Source organism: Hippopotamus amphibius, chromosome 1 (assembly GCF_030028045.1).
Source record: "Hippopotamus amphibius kiboko isolate mHipAmp2 chromosome 1, mHipAmp2.hap2, whole genome shotgun sequence".
Taxonomy (NCBI): Eukaryota; Metazoa; Chordata; class Mammalia; order Artiodactyla; family Hippopotamidae; genus Hippopotamus; species Hippopotamus amphibius.
In genome coordinates, this window is record NC_080186.1 from 204677406 (window position 1) to 204694681 (window position 17276).

The following is a 17276-nucleotide window of genomic DNA, read 5'->3' on the forward strand; positions in this document are numbered from 1 at the left end:
CAGAAAGAGATTGAGCTCATCTCTGAAATTCCTCCTAGCTCTAACATTTTAGGAGTTATAATTGTGACAACAGCAATGTCCTCCACGTCTCGCACAGTCTCTTGCACATATTACCCTGGAGAGTAAACATACAAACAGATACAAGCAGGCGAGGCAGGCGAGGAAGCTAGGAGAGGCACTGAAAGCCAGGTCACAGTATCTTTCCGGATAAATGACACCTAAATTGCCCTACTTAGAAACTAACAGTCATGCTGACTTTGTCTCTGCCTCCCTCCATCCTCTCATCTAATAGTAGAAGACTATCAGCTCTGTGCCCCTTCCTCTGTTTGCCTTTCTTCACTTCTGCTTTAGTTCAGGCCTTCACCATCTCTTGCCTGGACCTCTAATACAGAACAAATAAACTTCTCATGGCCAAATTCCCCCTTTCAATCCATTCTCCAGTCATCTCTCTAGAACATGTATCACTCTCCTTCTTAAATAACAGAGCTTTGGAGTCTAACTTTCCACCTCCTGCACCCTGCACCTCCGCCCTGCCTAACCATTCCCAACTCTGCTATACCAGCTATTGCATGTGAAGTTCCTTCTGCCTGGAAGGCCACATCCATGTGAGCAAACCCCAGCATCATTTAAGATACTATGCAGATAGCACTTATCTTCTGACTATTTCCACCACCTTAACTGGAGGTAGACCTATCTCTTCTGTTTCCCAAGTATACACTGCTTTTATTGCCCTTTTAAAAATCATGTTGTAATTGTTAGTTCCTTTCTGTCTCTCCAGTAAGTTCTTCAATTATCCATTCTTCAAGTATTTGTTAAGCACCCTCTGTGTCAGACCATCTTCTACATAATGTGAATACAATAGTGAACAAAATAAAATCCCTGCTTTCATAGCGCTCATAGTCTACTATGGGAAATGGAAAAAAATGTACTTTATAGAGTGCCAGGTAGTGATCAGCACTATGAAAAAAGCAGGAAACACAGGTTCTGTTATGGAAAGAGTGGTTGAAGAAGTCCTGCATTTTGTAATATTTGAGCACAAACCTGACAAAGAGAAGAAAGCCATGCTGAGAATTAGCAAAGGATATATAGGGAAAGGTGTAATATAAGCAGAAGGATCTGTAAGTGTGAAGACCTCTTGGAAGACTCATTCACCTTTTTCTGCCCCATTACTAACCAAAGCCTGGCAAAAGTCCAATAAAATTTGGGAGAATTATTGCTGAGCTCATGGCCTGGTAAGGATATCACTCCAATTCACCTCCCTTTGCCTAGAGGAAAAATAAAACTACAGACAGCCTTGTACGTCCCTGCTGAGAACATCCTAACAAACAGTGGTCTTTCAAGGCCAGCTCAAATGTCACTCCTCAACAACCTCTTCCATGCATATTCTCATAACACCTAGTTTTTACTTCCTCTGGTGTACACATCTCATTTGCTTTATATTGCAAACATCTGTGTACAAATATTACCTTCCTTCAAATTCTTGAGAACCCAGACCATGACTTTAAAAAATTGTTTTTTATACATCCTTTAGCTTGGGACTTGCACATAAGGATAACCCTGAACAGAGTGTCTAGATAAATTCTAACTAGGTTAGGCTTATATTCAGAAAGTCTACATCCTCATCAAAGACTTAAGGATTGTAGGGGAGAAGAATGTACCTCTCTCTCTCTATGAAGGCTTATTAGTAGCTGCCACAGTAAGTGTTTTCATAATTATCTTTTATAATGCTGTCTCATGGGTCTCTTTATAATTTTTCCTGGCTGAGCAGGGAGATTAGTCAAGTTCTCAAGGGAATTTTTGAAGAATAAATGGATGTTTCAACAGCGGGGAGATGCGGGATGGGGACAGGAACCTAGTGTTAATAGTGGGGGCGACTTCTGTGGCTGGTGGGGCCACACCCAGTCATTAACCACTTCTCCTGTCCTCTCAAGGTGCGGCTGCCTCCACCTTTACTTAGTTTGAGCCTTTCTACCAACTTTCTTTGCTCTCTTCCAAGAGCGGACAAACTATCCAAAACAAAGGAAGGTAGGGGAACGAATATAGAATTTAATTTTTTAGGAGAAAAGAGAAACCTTATCAACAACAGCTCTCCCCACGATAGAGGGTAAAGTGCTAACAGTTAAGAAAACACACCGAAGAATCTGTCCTTAGCTGCAAGTCTGCAGCAATGACTCGTGTTTGAACCAATCATACCACCGGAATTGAAAACCTACCATCAGTAAGAGCATAAATTCCCTTCTAACTCACTGCAAACAGTGAGTTAGGAAGTGGAGACTAGGTAAAATCTGGAAACGACGACTTTAAAAGATTGTGAAGGGATTAGGAGAAGGGGAGGTAAAGCTATCTCCCAACGCCCCTCAATCCGGAGGCGCTTGAGTGAATCTCCACTCCTGACTCCCCCCACCTTCCCCACGTGCCCCTTTAACTCCCCCCCTACCCTCTCCAACTCCTCCCAAGCCCTCAATTGCCTCCTCTGTTACCTGCTCCCTAAGTCTCGAGGCTTGGGGAAACTGTGTAGCCAAAGTGCCGGCCGGCACGTAAGGGGTGCGGACACAAGGTTCCGACGCGCGAGCGCTGGTCCCACCTCTGGAGAAGCCCGCTCCGCCCTCCACGCGGCTTCAGAGCCGCGTTCAGACCCCAATCAGTTAGCCCGGCCCACTCCCGAACTAGGCCCCGCCCCCCGGGCCAAGAGCTTTTTAGCCCTTGGCGGGCGCCGTAGTCGCCCAACCCCCGTGGCCTGACTCTTTCTGCGCCGGCTGGAAGTGCGCATCGCAGACTGCGGCGGGGGAGGTGGGCGGCGGCCCCGCTGCCTCCCGCGCCTCGCTGTAGGCCTCTGCGGTCAGCCCCCCAACCCCCCCGGGGTGGGAAGAGTCTCGCTTTCTGGATCTCTCGTTTACTGCATTGGCTCCTGCGTTAAGGTGCCCTTGTGCTGCGGCCAGTGAGGCTGCGATTGTTCCATCGCCCCGGTGGGGGGAGAGCAGCCTCTGCTCTCTGCGGCCCTGGCGGGAGGCTGCGGGCGGACGCTCGTGGCGGCGTCTCCGCGCGTCCTTCCTCCTCCTCGTTTTCCCTCCCACCTCTTCCGCATCCCCCGCCCCCTCCCTGCTTTGCGCCTTCTCCCCGGCTGCGGGCAGACGGCTCCGCACAGCCGCCGCGCCGGAGTCCGGACAGCCTGCGGGAGGCACACACGCCCACACCCACTCCGCCCGGCCGCATCCCTGCCCAGCATGTCGGCGCTCGAGTGGTACGCCCACAAGTCCCTGGGCGACGGCATCTTCTGGATTCAGGAACGGTTCTATGAGTCCGGCAACCGCGCCAACATCTGGCTGGTGCGCGGCTCCGAGCAGGATGTGGTGATCGACACAGGCCTGGGGCTGCGCAGCCTCCCGGAGTACCTGTACTCCTCCGGCCTGTTGCAGGACCGCGGGGCCAAAGAGGATGCGGCGTGCCGGCCACTGCTGGCTGTGGCCACCCACGTGCACTTTGACCACTCCGGCGGCCTCTACCAGTTCGACCGGGTGGCGGTGCACCACGCCGAGGCCGAGGCGCTGGCTCGCGGGGACAACTTTGAAACCGTGACCTGGCTCTCCGACAGTGAGGTGGTGCGGGCGCCGAGCCCGGGCTGGAGGGCCAGGCAGTTCCGAGTGCAGGCGGTGCAGCCCACCCTCATCCTGCAGGATGGTAATGGCCCCTTACGGGCGCGCGATCTCTCATTAAGGGAAGGGATTGGGGAGAAACTGTCAGAGGGATGCTTGTTGCAGACCTGCTTGGCTGCAAGGGGTTTTGTTCTGTCACGTCGCAGAAACACTATTTCTGTTTCTCCCTTCCCTGAGTCAAAAGCCCACTCGACCATCGAGTCTTTAGAAGGCCGTCGCAGCCTTCCCTACCAGAGACCGGCTCTGGCACCGTGTAGCAATGCCGACTACTCCACTGAAAGTCGGCCCCACCCCCTGTCAGTTGCTTGTGTAAGGTACGGTATGTGGTAACACTACAGAGACTTGTGACTAGGCTTCCCATTCTTTTCCCGAACACCTGTCTGACATTTCCAGGCACTTTTCTAGCGAAAGGACTTTTAAGGAATGACGCCTCATGGAGAGTGCATGTCATGCTCTATGCTTTTGAGAACTGCTGACTTCATCCGCTGAGTATGAACAATTCCCACCTGTAGGCTTAGAAACCCATTAGAGAGCAGTGGTTGTAATCTGCTCATGCATCTTTATCTTCCAGATAGGTTTCTGTTCTTGATGTTGCCTCACAACAGAAAAAGCTTGGTAGTGAACATAAAATGTAGAATATGTCTGAGTTTTATGTTATGACAGCTCTCTGTTCTTGTTGAAAGCAAGGCCTGAGAAAGATTAATAAGGAGCTATTTCCCGTAATGGTGAAGTATGTGAAGTAATGTCTAGATACCTTTGGGCCTCTTTGGCTCTGTGAAAAACAGGATGGGGTTCAGAAAGAAACTAATGGAATAAAATAAAGCAGTGTAGGGTTCCAGCCCTTCCAGCATCACACAGGCACTTAAATAATTGAGCCTGTTGGTCACAGCGGTGTTATTTGTACATTAATTTCTTTTTTCTTTTTAGAATGCTTCTGTTTATTTCATTTTATCCTCACAATACATTTGAAGTGAGGCTACTGACCCCCAATTAAGTGGTTTGTCTAGAGTCCACAGAGCAAGATACAGACAAAAGCTAGTGATTTCAACCCAGGCACCATAGATCAAAGCATGCAGATCACACATAAATCCTACCCCGTAAATATATTGTGGTAATTCTGAGTAGGAGGTGAAACTCCCTTTCCTTTCTATCTGGAACTATTCTATTTGCCAATTTAGTTTATTAAACTGTTCCTCTAAGAGGCAGAAAAATCCAGCTGCTGCAGTACAATAAGGCTCACTTTATGACCGGCCAGTATGACAAATAATTACGTGCTTTACAAAAATGAGTTTATCTTATAGATGAGATCTTGAACACTTGAGATATAGAAAATAGAAAACACACCCCACTTAAAAAGTCTTTTTGTTGAAAATTTAAATCTAAAGAGTTTTAAAAAATGGTTTAGATAGGAGTCTTACATTACCTGACAATTTGAGATGAAAGAAAACTAAATTTACATTAAATATACTTTTAACTATTGTATTTGTTGATGAAATTGATACTTTTAGAGGTAGGATTTCCATGCAGTTGATGGGTATTCAGACTAAATTAACTCTAATACCCAGCCTCCCCTCCAAAAAAAGTTCACATTAGTATTTAAAATATATTTAAATTGTCTAAATGAATAAATGACTTTTGATTTATTTACTTTTGCTCCTGTGCCAGAAATAGGAAATCAATGATGAAAGAATGATAGGAATTATTGTTTTATAGATGAAGAGTCTAAACAGGCTTGAATATCATGCCTGAAGTCACATAGCCAGTTAGGGAAAGAGCTCAGACTGGAAACCCAGTTCCCTAGATCTCAGTTGATGGTAGAATTATAGGATTTTGGAGTTGGCAAGGGACCTGCAAGCCACCTGTGTGGTGCTTTAAGGCTTTGCAAGTGTGAAAAGAAAGCTTAATATTTACTAAACACTTTGAAGGTGGTAATACTCATTAAATTAAAAGTTGTTTTTCATTAGGAGCTAGATGTCTCACCTTCTCAAGTAGTATCTAATATCCTCTTTTCTCAGGAATATTAATTTCCTGTCTCTTCTGAATGGTGTGGCCTGCCAACTTGATATTATCTTAATCCAGGTGGCTGGAAGGAGATATAAAATATTTATATTAAAAATTAATACAGTTACACACACATGAACAGCACATGCCTTACAGCATAAAGTCTTCATTGTTTTGATTAGAAAATAAGGAGGCTGGATTCACTAGCTTATTACATTTCATTTAGTATTGATGATCACCTGTCATGGAGAAGCATAAATCTGTGCACTGTATCACTAACCAAAAGCTGACTTGTGTATGAGGGACAGGGAGGACAAGGAGAGATCATCATCCAGTGTGTCGTCTTTGATGGAAAAACAACTCACCCTACTAATAGTGAAATCATATCTTCCTATAAGAAGATAGCAATAAATCCTAGATTGATACAGCACATTCTTCTTGAATGGGCATACATCATTCTGCCTATTTTTCACAACAGGCAGGCATTTTGGCCCCTGATGTATGTATTTAAACAATTTTCCCAGAGTCATCAAGATTTTAGAACAGTTGTTTCAGGTAAACTGAAATCATTTGGGAAGGTTAAAAACAAAAAATAGATTCCAGAAAGGTAGCAGATTGAATGAACACATCTAACTTGACTCCCTCTCAAAATCCTGCTAAGATTACAGCAAATGGACCATGGTTTGTCTATTCTTTTTATGTATAAATCCACACTGACTAAGGTTCTGTTTTTGGATGCTGGAGAGTAAATGTGATAACTGAGTTAGCAGTTTTATCCTATGCCAGCAATGGAAAATTGAGGGCCAATTCAGTTTGCCTGCAGGAGACTTAAAAGGCTCAGAAATTATCAGTAGCTAGTACCTTAGTGGGTGCAAAGGGAAGAAAACTAAAATAAGTAGAGTTGGTTGAAAGCCATTTAAGAAGCTATGGAGGTTCCAGTTAAAACTCTGGAACTCTTCTCCCTAACTGAATGCTCCTCTCCCTAGAGTTAGTTTGTTCTCTGGGGAGAATAAAGTAAAGGGTTTTTTTTTTTTTTTTTTTTGGCTGCGCAATGTGGCATATGGGATCTTAGTTCCCCAACCAGGGATCGAACACATCCTGCAGTGGAAGTGAGAAGTCTTAACCACTGGACCACCAGGGAAGTCCCAAGCCAAGGGGTTTTTTGATTGAGGGATGCCAAGTACTAATGAGCTCAGGGGTTCAGATGGAAAATAGGAGGGATAAGTGTATGTGTATGTATATACACATATAGAATAAGGATAGATAGATGATAGATAATATGTATGTTCTTTACTAGCTTCCCAGAAGAATGAGAGCCAGGATTTTACACATACACACACACCGCACGCCATAGGAAATCGGAAGAATCTCATCTGGAAAATCTGCCCAGCTCAGCCCTAGAGGGAAGACTAAGATGCTGATTCCTCAGTCATCCTTAGCTTAACTTTCTACAGTGAAACCTAGGTCACCAAGCCCCATGCATGTGCTTCAAACAACTTTTTCATTATCCTCCCACTCTTAAACAGTTTGGAAAATCTGAGAAAATCCTCTCACATGAAATCAAATACTAAAACTGCATAAAGCAACTTGAGAGGACAATCATTAATATCATCGGGATAAGAGAAGCTTTTGCATTCAAAGATATCCAAGACAATAGGACGCCTTAAAAATAAGCAACAGACAGAACAGTATTCACACTCATAAAAAAAAACTCGGAGTTTAAAATGTCAGAAATTATTTAGTAGGAGATCTGTAAGGTAAAGTTGAAAAGTGTACAAAAGGAGCAGATAGGCAAAATGAAAACTAGGAGAGAACCAGTAAAGGACCAGTGTGAAAAATCTGACACTGGAATAATAGGAACACAGAGCAAAAAGAGAAAGCAGAGGAAAAGAAAGCATAGTAGAGAAAATTAAAGGCAATATCCCATGATTAAGGGATGTAAATTTCCAGATTGAAAGAGCCCACAGAGTTCCCTGCATAATGGATGAAAACACATCCACCCAAGGCACATAATTATAAAATTTCAGAACACTGGGAACAAAAAAGAGTCTCCTGGCTTCCATATTTAAAGAACAAAGGTCATGTATACAGATCATAATGGCTTTGGAGCTAGAAAAGAGCTGTGCCTTATTTGAATAAAACTGATTTCAAACTTAGAATTCTAACATCCATTCCACTATCAAATCAAGTTCTCAGATTTTTTTCCCCTCATGCTGTTATTTAGGAAGAGATTAAGATATAACTTTATCCTATTTACTCCCTTCAAAATAAGGGAGTAAACCAAGAGGAAGGTATGAAATACAGGAAACAGGAGATCTAATGCAAGAGCAAGTTGCAAGGAAGCATCAGGATGATGTGCAAGGATGACACTGACAATGATAGAACCTCAGGCTTGGAGGGTTCCGGATCTAAGCAGTTGAATCATTACTCTTGATGGGTGAAAGGATGAGAAATGTATACAAGTATGCTGATGGTAGGTGGACAGAGAGGAGTAAAAAAATCTACTAAAAATCCCTGTATTTCATAGTGGAAGTCAACGGATAACATCTAAAATTTAAAAACCAAGAAATGGTAATACATGAACAAAATCAGTAGAGTATATCAAATTGGGAAATCAAGAAATGTAGTATAAGTATTATTTACAGATAACTATATCTACCAGAGAAAGTTGCTAAAATTGTTAAAAGTAGTTGCCTCTTGGGAGCAGAATTGGAGCTAGAGCCAGAGTAGGGCAAAGAACTTTTTCTTACATTTTAAGGCCTCCTGAAATATTTTATTTGAAATATGTACATCTAGTTTGTTGATTAAAAATGAAATGAAAATTAAAAATGGGGGATGCCAAGATGTGAAAGGGTATTTGAGAAGCCAAGAGAAGTCCAGTATGGTTGAAATCTGGTGACAACTGGGTTAGGGTGAGGGCTTAGAAGTATAGTGTGTGTGTGTGTATATTTTTTATATATTTGTATATGATATTTATACATATGATACATTTTATACTCAGTTTTGGTTCTCATAAGAGAAGTCTTGGTGAAATTGTATGTGTGAGCATTATAAGCATGAGGCAGGCATTTATAAAGCCAAAGGGTAATGGCAGATCTAATACCATTCAGTCACTGTGGCCTTATCAGTCGCTTACAGTTGGTATCCATTTTTATAGGTGGGTGCTTATGTCTTATCTGTTGCTAAGTATTTTGAATATCACCTGGCCTTGAATATCAAAAACCCCTCCATTGATAATTCTCTATAGCTTCTTTTTTAGCACTGAACTTCCCTCATTCCTCTCCTGTCTGTACATTTATTAAACAATCTGTCTCCAACAGCTCTATTATTAAATCAACTTAGCTATAATTTCCTTTACCTTACTTGCCAGTCATACAGGAAGTGGTAGGGGTTTGTGAACCCCAGAAGTACTTTAAATCTGGAACAATTATCCTGTGAAGGAATCTGGCCCCTTATGACTGGAATGTGGGGAAGTTTGGGAGTACCTGATTCCATTTTAATGTAATTTTGGGATTCAAGATAAGACCAGAACAATCCCTGCTCCCATCCCAGGCCTACTGGTCTGTTTTGTGTCACTATAGTTTTGTTTTTCTGAAAATTTTCTACAAATATAATCATATAATATATTTTGTGTCTTTTTTCATTTGGCATGCTGTTTTGGAGATTCATCCATGTTGTTTATCTATTAATAATTCCTTTCTATTGCTGAGAAGTAACTCATTTATGGATATAACATGTTTTATATATTCACCTGTTGAAGGAAATTGGAACTTTCTAGTTTGGAATTATATGAATAATGCAGCATGAAAATTTGCATATAAGTCTTTGTGTGGATTCATGCTTTCATTTCCTTAGTAGATAGCTAGAAATGGAATTCCTGGGCTATATGATAGATGCATGTTAAGTGTTTAAGAGGGTGCCAAACTGTTTTTCAAAGTGCTATGCCATTTTATATTCCTAACTGCAGTGTGTAAAAGTTCCAGTTTCTCCACATCTCTGTCAGCACTTGATTTTGTCAGGTCTTTTGATTTTAGCCATCCTAGTGAATATGTCGTGGTATTTTATTGAGGTTTAATTTGCATTTCCCAAATGACTAATGACATTGAGCATCTTTTCAGGTACTTATTTGCTATTCAGATATCTTCTTTGTTAAAGGGTCTATCAAAATCTTTTCTCTTTTTTAAAAATTGAAATTTTGTTTCATTATTATTGAGTTGTAAGTGTTCTTTATATATTCTGAATTCAAGTCCTCTATCAGTATACATTTTGCAAGTATTTTCTCCCAGTGTGTGGCCTGTCTTTTCATTTTCATAATGGTATCTTTTTAAGCAAGAAAGTTTATAACTTGGATGAAGTCCAGTTAGTCATTTTTCCTTATGTTTTATGCTTTTTGTGTCATATCTAAGAGCTCTATGACTAGCCCAAGATCACAAAGATTTTCTCCCGTTTTTGTTTTTTTGTTTGTTTGTTTTTTTCCCTGGAAGCTCTTACATTTAGGATTATGATCCATTTTGAGTTCATTTTTGTTAATATTATGAAGTAAGGTTTGACAGGTGCTTTTTGTTTATTTGCATACAGATATTCAAAGTATTACAGTCTAGCCTGCGTTGGTGGTATAGTGGTGAGCATAGCTGCCTTCCAAAGTATTACAGTGTAATTTGTTGAAGAGACTATCCTTTTACCCAGTGAATTACGTTAGTTGACACCTTTGTCAGAATTCTTCTGACCATGCATGCAAGTGTTTTCTTCTGGACTCTAGTCTCTTTTACTGAGTATGTCTACCATTTAGCCAGCACCACACTTTCTGATTATTACAACTTTATTATAATTCTTGAAATTAGATTAAGTCCTCCAACTTTGTACTTTTTCAGAGTTGTTTTGGCTATTCTAGGTCATCAGCATTTCCATATAAATTTTAGAGCCAGCTTTGCAATTTCTATAAAAAAGCATATCAAGGTTTTGATTGAGATTTTTGAATCTATAGATCTACACTGACCATCAGTCACTAGCCACATGTAGCTATCTAACACAAATTTAAATTCATTAAGATTATTCAAATTAAAAATATAGTCCCTTCATTGCACTAGCTTTATTTCAAGTACCATTAGGCACATGTAGTTGGTGCCTGCCATATTGGATAGTGTTGATACAGAACATTCCATTATCTCAGAAAGTAGTATTAGACAGTGCAGCTGTAGGAAAAACTGGATTTAATTACCATCTTAACAGCTGTAAATCTTCCAATCAATGGATATGGCATATTTCTCCTCTTGTTTACATCCTCTTTAATTTCTCTTGAAAGTGTTTCTGTAGTTTTCAGTGTACAGATATAAAAAAAAATCTTTTTCATGTGTAATTGAAAAGAATGTGTACTTCGCTGTTTTGGTGTAAACTATTTTATGTATGTCATTTAGGTCAAGTTGGTTGATAGTGTTGTTCGGGTCTTCTGTATCCTTACTGATTTTGTATCTACTTGTATTATGAATTATTCAGAGAGGACTATTCGGATCTCTAAGCACAATTGTTGAACTGTTTATTCTTATTTTAATTCTGTCGGCTTTTATTGTATGAATTTTTAGTCTCTATTTTAGGTACATATACATTTAGAATTTTTTTCCACTTATTAACCTAATGTATAGTCTCATACAATGTACCTCTTTTCTCTAGTAATATTCTTATATAAAAATCCATTTTGTTTGACAATATAGCCACTGTCATTCTTATTGTTAATATTTATATGGTATAACTCTTCAACCTATTTTGGTTTTGATTTTATAGTTCCTCTCTTGTAGACTGCATACATATCTTGCTTTTTAATCTAGTCTGACAATCTCTGCCTTTGATTAGAGTGTTTATCCCTTTCATATTTAACATAATTATTGATATGGTTGTATTTAGGTCTGCCATTTTGTTATTTGTTTTCTGTGTCTCATTTCTTGTTTGTCTTTTTCTTTTTTTTTTTCTTTTTTTATTTTTTTTTGGGGGGGTACACCAGGTTCAATCATCTGTTTCCATACACACATCCCCGTACTCCCTCCCTTCCCCGACCCCCGCCTCGAGTCCCCCCCACCCTCCCTGCCCCAGTCCTCCAAGGCATCTTCCATCCTCGAGCTGGACTCCCTTTGTTATACAACAACTTCCCACTGACTATTTTACAGTTGGTAGTATATATATGTCTGTGCTACTCTCTCGCTTCGTCTCAGTTTCCCCTTCACCCCCCGCCCCCTCCCATACCTCGAGTTCTCCAGTCCATTCTCTGTATCTGCTTCCTTATTCTTGTCACTGAGTTCATCAGTACCATTTTTAGATTCCGTATATGTGAGTTAGCATACAATATTTGTCCTTCTCTTTCTGACTTACTTCACTATGTATGACAGATTGTAGTTCTATCCACCTCTGTCTTTTTCCTTTATTGTCTTCTTTTATGTTTAACAGTTCCTGATTATGACACCATTTTAATTTCGCTATTAATTTTAGCTATATTTCTTTGATTTTTTTCCCTGTATATGTGTGTTTGCACTAGAGATAACAGTATGAATCTTTTAACTTATTATGATTTACCAAAGTTAGTACTGATTTAAATCCAGTAAAATAGCAATTTTGTATTCATATAACTCAGTTTCCTCCCCACTGTCAAATAACTGGGAGGAATTTGGGATTTTACCTATTTGCAGATTAGGAAGTTAAGCTGCCACAGTTTAGTGGATTCTGGCAGAAGATATGAAGCTCCTGGGTCAGAGACCCAGGAGCAATAGCGGTAGGCAGAGCATCATCATCTGTACTGATTCCTCAGGCCTTACCTTCCATAGAGTAACAAAACAAGGGGCAAAAATATCATACTATTCACTAGAACACCATTCATGAATTGTGTCACCAGGATACTAGTACAATGGATATTCTGAAAAATGAGTTTTTTGGTCAAATAAATTTGAGAAACTATACAGCCATATCTCACTTGTGTCTATCCACAATGTACGTTAGCATATTAAATGTACATTAGCATATCTTGCAGAAAAGAAAGCTGCTTAATTTTCTTTGAAGGAAGGGTTTTCAGAATTATTTCACCACAAAATCTTCTTTTATGTATTATAACAACCAGCAGAAATTGTGTTCCACTGTTTACTATAGCAAACACTGGTCTAGCAAACAACAGAAGAGAAATATAGGTGGCTTATTTTAAATCATCAGTAAGAAGTAGGGTATTTTTTAAAATAAAAGTAAAATAAGTATCATACTTCCCAACATCTTTGAAACCATTGTGTTCTTCTGTTGTTTAAGTGATTGAAGTCAAATATATAACATGTTTATCTGTAAATTCTGTTTCCATTTTTAGGGGATGTGATCAACCTTGGTGACAGACAGCTCACTGTTATGCACATGCCTGGTCATTCTAGGGGCAGTATTTGCTTACATGACAAAGACCGAAAGATTCTCTTCAGTGGAGACGTCGTGTATGATGGATCACTGATTGACTGGCTCCCATACAGCAGGATTAGTGACTATGTTGGAACCTGTGAACGTCTGATAGAATTAGTGGACAGAGGTCTGGTAGAGAAGGTGCTTCCTGGGCACTTCAATACCTTTGGTGCTGAAAGGCTTTTTCGATTGGCTTCTAACTATATTTCAAAAGCTGGGATATGTCACAAAGTTTCCACTTTTGCCATGCGATCTCTTGCAAGTTTAGCGCTCCGTGTAACAAATTCTAGGACCTCACCCTAGTATTTAATTCTATAAATTAATCCAGTTCATTTTGTGTTGTTTAAAATAGTGAGCATTTTAAGTAGTGCTTTTTTACTACTGTTATATATTAGAGAAAAAAAGGTTGAGAATGAATAAGCCAAAAAAGGAACTTCTTAGTTAAAAAAATTTTTTTCCAAATAAGAAACCACTTAAATAAGCTTATAATTTGCCAAAGCTTGTAATTTGCCATCATCCTGTAATATTTGGTCTAGAAATGATACAGAGTATATGGGGAAGCAAGGAGGCATTTTGCAGTAAGAGAAAGAACTATCCTTGCATCTCATTTCTCTCATTTTATTTCCTAGATGACCTAGAAAGAAGGGCATAAAGAGTTTTATGTTTATACTCCAAACTTGATATTTTTAGTATATTATTTAAAGATAAAGGTTCTTGGGTTTAAAATCTATTAGAACTCAAATCAAACATATAAGCTAACATTTAGAATGACAGCTGAAAAAATCCATTGTTATGGTACAGAATTTTTATGCTTCATTTTATTTATTCTTAATGTAATTATAGTGTACATTATGTGTTGTGTAATTTTACGTACAAAAAGTACAATGAATTTTGTTTTATTGCAGAGCTTTAAATATAAATTGCAGAGTGCTTCAGTAAAAAAGCTACTATATATTGTTGTTTGTTATTATGTAAGTGTACCTTCAGTCGTAAAAGTGAAATTCAAATGTCTGTAATCTAACTATAAATTGTCAGATTTTTCAAAAGGACACTGTCAGGCAAATTTGAAAATATAACACATTGAGACTAATTTTTAAATTATATCCTATTTTAATAATAACAGCTATTATAATCAAATTTTTTCTTGTTAAATAGCAGCTTCAGTATATGTGTCATATTTTATAGTACCAAATAACATCCTAATATAAACCATTCTTTTACTTAATATAACATACATATGTACCACAGAGGCTTTTCAAATTAATGCAAAATGTGCATTACATGTTGACTTAGAGTAAATTGCCTTTTTTATCCTGATTCACAACACCTATTCCTGTTCAGTATTCTTTGTCTTGAATGAAAAGAAGTCTACATTTATAACGTTATAGGAAAGGTTATCCCACTGTTTAGTAAAATGTTTTGGTTTGGTGCTCTTAATAATTTATTGAAAAGCCTTTTGGAATATTTCATGAAAGTTTTTTAAACAATTTTTTCACTGCCTTTTTATTATTGACATATCCAAAATCAAACTCAGATGGCTTTGGAAATCAGATTTTTAGTGTTAGGAAGGTCCAGCAATTTGGATTTCTGAAAAATTATGAAACTTTTCCTACCCTACACCCCACTCAGGTTCTTTAGTCTTTTATTCATTCAACACACACTCACATACACACACACCACCCAACACATGCATACACACAGTCACATACATACATGCATTCATTGTGCTAAACACTGTGGAAGCTTGAAAAGTCAAAGAGACTATATCCTAGCTGGAAGTAGAAGACAGACAAAACATGAATAATAGTATATGCAGGTTGAAGTTAATACAAATTACACATGAGTGTCAGGGACATAAATGGAGGGGGGTGGAGTTTGACTAGGGAAGGGTTCCTGGAGGAGGAGTTTTTGAGTCAGATCTGGAAGGATGATTTGTTAGGTGGTGAGGGTAGAAAATAAGAATCAGATTGTTCTGCATCCTCAGTGCTAAGAACAGGGATGGAAGTATTGCTGTCTAGAGTAGGCTATTCCTTGTGTCACCTTAATTTTCAGGTGTCTTAGGTCTTTTAAACAACAAGCATTTAGCATGAGAAAGATGGGTCTGTGATTGTGTGTATAAGAATCATCCTTAAGACAGACAAGCTGTACTGCCACATACCACCAAATGAACCCTTACTTAAAATCAGTAGGGAGGCCATGGTTGTTGAAATGAAGAGTGTCATGGAAATTTCTCTGTGATAGTCATTCAAGGCAGTAGGTCTGTTTTAATTGATAGTGCAACATCAAGAATATAGATTTGGTTCAGGGCAACTACAAGCTATCACTTAATGAGCCTTAAATATAGCCATTATTTTTATATCAATAGCACAAAAGAAAACCAAAAGTCCTTAACCATTGACCATTTTATCATATTTTAGGACTTTTTTTAAAAATCAGGGTATAGTAGGCACTAAGTTTTATTGAAAAATATTTAAACCTGATGAAGGCTTTCCTTATTTCTTAAAAGTGTGATTTTTCAAAACACATTGATTTTATTTTTAAATTTCCCAATTTTTTTTCCTAGTTTTTCATATTGTACCAAAACATAAGACTATGATATTTTGCTGTTGCTTCAATATGAATAAATTTGGGAAAGGATGTATCATTCATTTAGTGCTCATGCTATGCATTTTAAAATAGGCTTTATTTAATTTAATCCTGACCCCAGTGCCAAGAAGTAATTGACCAGCCTAAGAATACAACTTTGGACAAAGCTGGTAACTGAACACAGGTCTGTCTGCCTCCCAAACTGTGCTCTTTCTCTTATACCTGCACAATAACATAAAATTGGCAAAGTGTATTTTTACTTTTCAAAATGCCACATGTGCCAAGAATAAATCAAGTGATATTAAAGCATAATAGCATATTTTAAAAAAAGTATTAAAAATATATATTTTCACCCTGACAGTGACCCTTGTTGTAATTTATGGTTTGGGGAAATAATATTATGTAAGTATAATTCAAAGTTGTCAAAATATAAGACATTTAGAAATAATTTTTATTATTTATTTTGTTAATAACTTAATTTTTGGAAATTCAGTTTCCTTATTTGGTGTTTCCTTTTAACTGAGAAGTCTTAAAACAAACAAAACCTTGTGTGTTAGCCTGGTATAATTGATTAAATGATTATGTGTAGTTGTTCTTATATGGGTAGTAATATGAATGTGACATGCACAAATTGTCCTCTTATAATTTTCAGATAACTGTAAGTAAACATTTGTGTGATAACTATTAAAGTGGACATTTTATTTCAATCTATAGTTGGTATTTCTTATAATGTTAGCAAATTTCCATTTAATGTCTTACAAGGTTATTTTCTATATGAAGTGCAGTTTTGAAAAGTCTGTAATAAATAAGATGTCAGGGAACTTCCCTGGTGGTGCAGTGGTTAAGAATCTGCCTGCCAGTGCAGGGGACACAGGTTTGAGCCCTGATCTGGGAAGATCCCACATGCTGTGGAGCAACTAAGCCAATGCGCCACAACTACTAAGCCTGTGCTCTAGAGCCCACAGGTCACAACTACTGAACCCATGAGTCACAACTACTGAAGCCCACATGCCTAGAGCCCGTGCTCCGCTACAAGAGAAGCCACTGCACTGAGAAGTCCGCACAATGCAACAAAGAATAGCTGCCGCTCGCAACTAGAGAAAGCCCACACACAGCAATGAAGACCCGAAGCAGCCATAAATAAATAAATAATAATAAATAAATCTTGAAAAAAAAAGTCAAATCCCTAGGCAAGAACAGAGAACCTAGAAACTGAATAATACCTATATGTCTTAAGTAGTTAATAAATACAGCACTTCAAATAAATGGATAAAAGATTGACTAATAGATACTTCAAATGTTGATATATATTCAAAAAAGGCTCCTAACATCATAAAAATAAGTTCCAAATGGATTAAACATCTAAATGTAAAAAGCAGAATCACGTGTATTGAAAGAAAATTTTAATCATGTTTAAGACATTAGGATAGGGAAGATCTCCATATAGAAACAAAACACAAAACTATCAAAATTTAAAATGTCTTAGAACTCAGATGTCATAAATTTAAAGAGGGAGAGAAATTTAAAAATATTCGTAACTTGTGTAACAGAAAAAAAGTTTTAAAACAAATATAAAGCATGCCTACAAATCAACAAGGAAAAGGTAAACTAATGTATGAG

The 17276-nt window shown here is 38.5% G+C and overlaps 2 protein-coding genes across 2 annotated transcripts in view; one reads left to right on the forward strand and one right to left on the reverse strand.

Moving 5' to 3' along the window:
• The window catches only part of POLR3G (RNA polymerase III subunit G), a 34191-nt gene extending 31415 nt beyond the window's left edge, over positions 1–2776 (reverse strand). The window contains exon 1 of the mRNA XM_057739459.1: positions 2481–2776. The gene's annotated coding sequence lies outside the window, so the exon portion shown is untranslated. The remainder of the gene's footprint in view (positions 1–2480) is intronic.
• On the forward strand, positions 2738–16338 carry MBLAC2 (metallo-beta-lactamase domain containing 2). The gene is made up of 2 exons (XM_057739445.1): positions 2738–3678; positions 12988–16338. The coding sequence occupies exons 1-2, from the start codon at positions 3225–3227 to the stop codon at positions 13371–13373; spliced, it is 840 nt and encodes a 279-aa protein (XP_057595428.1). The 5' UTR covers positions 2738–3224; the 3' UTR covers positions 13374–16338.
• The last annotated feature ends 938 nt before the right edge of the window (positions 16339–17276 follow it).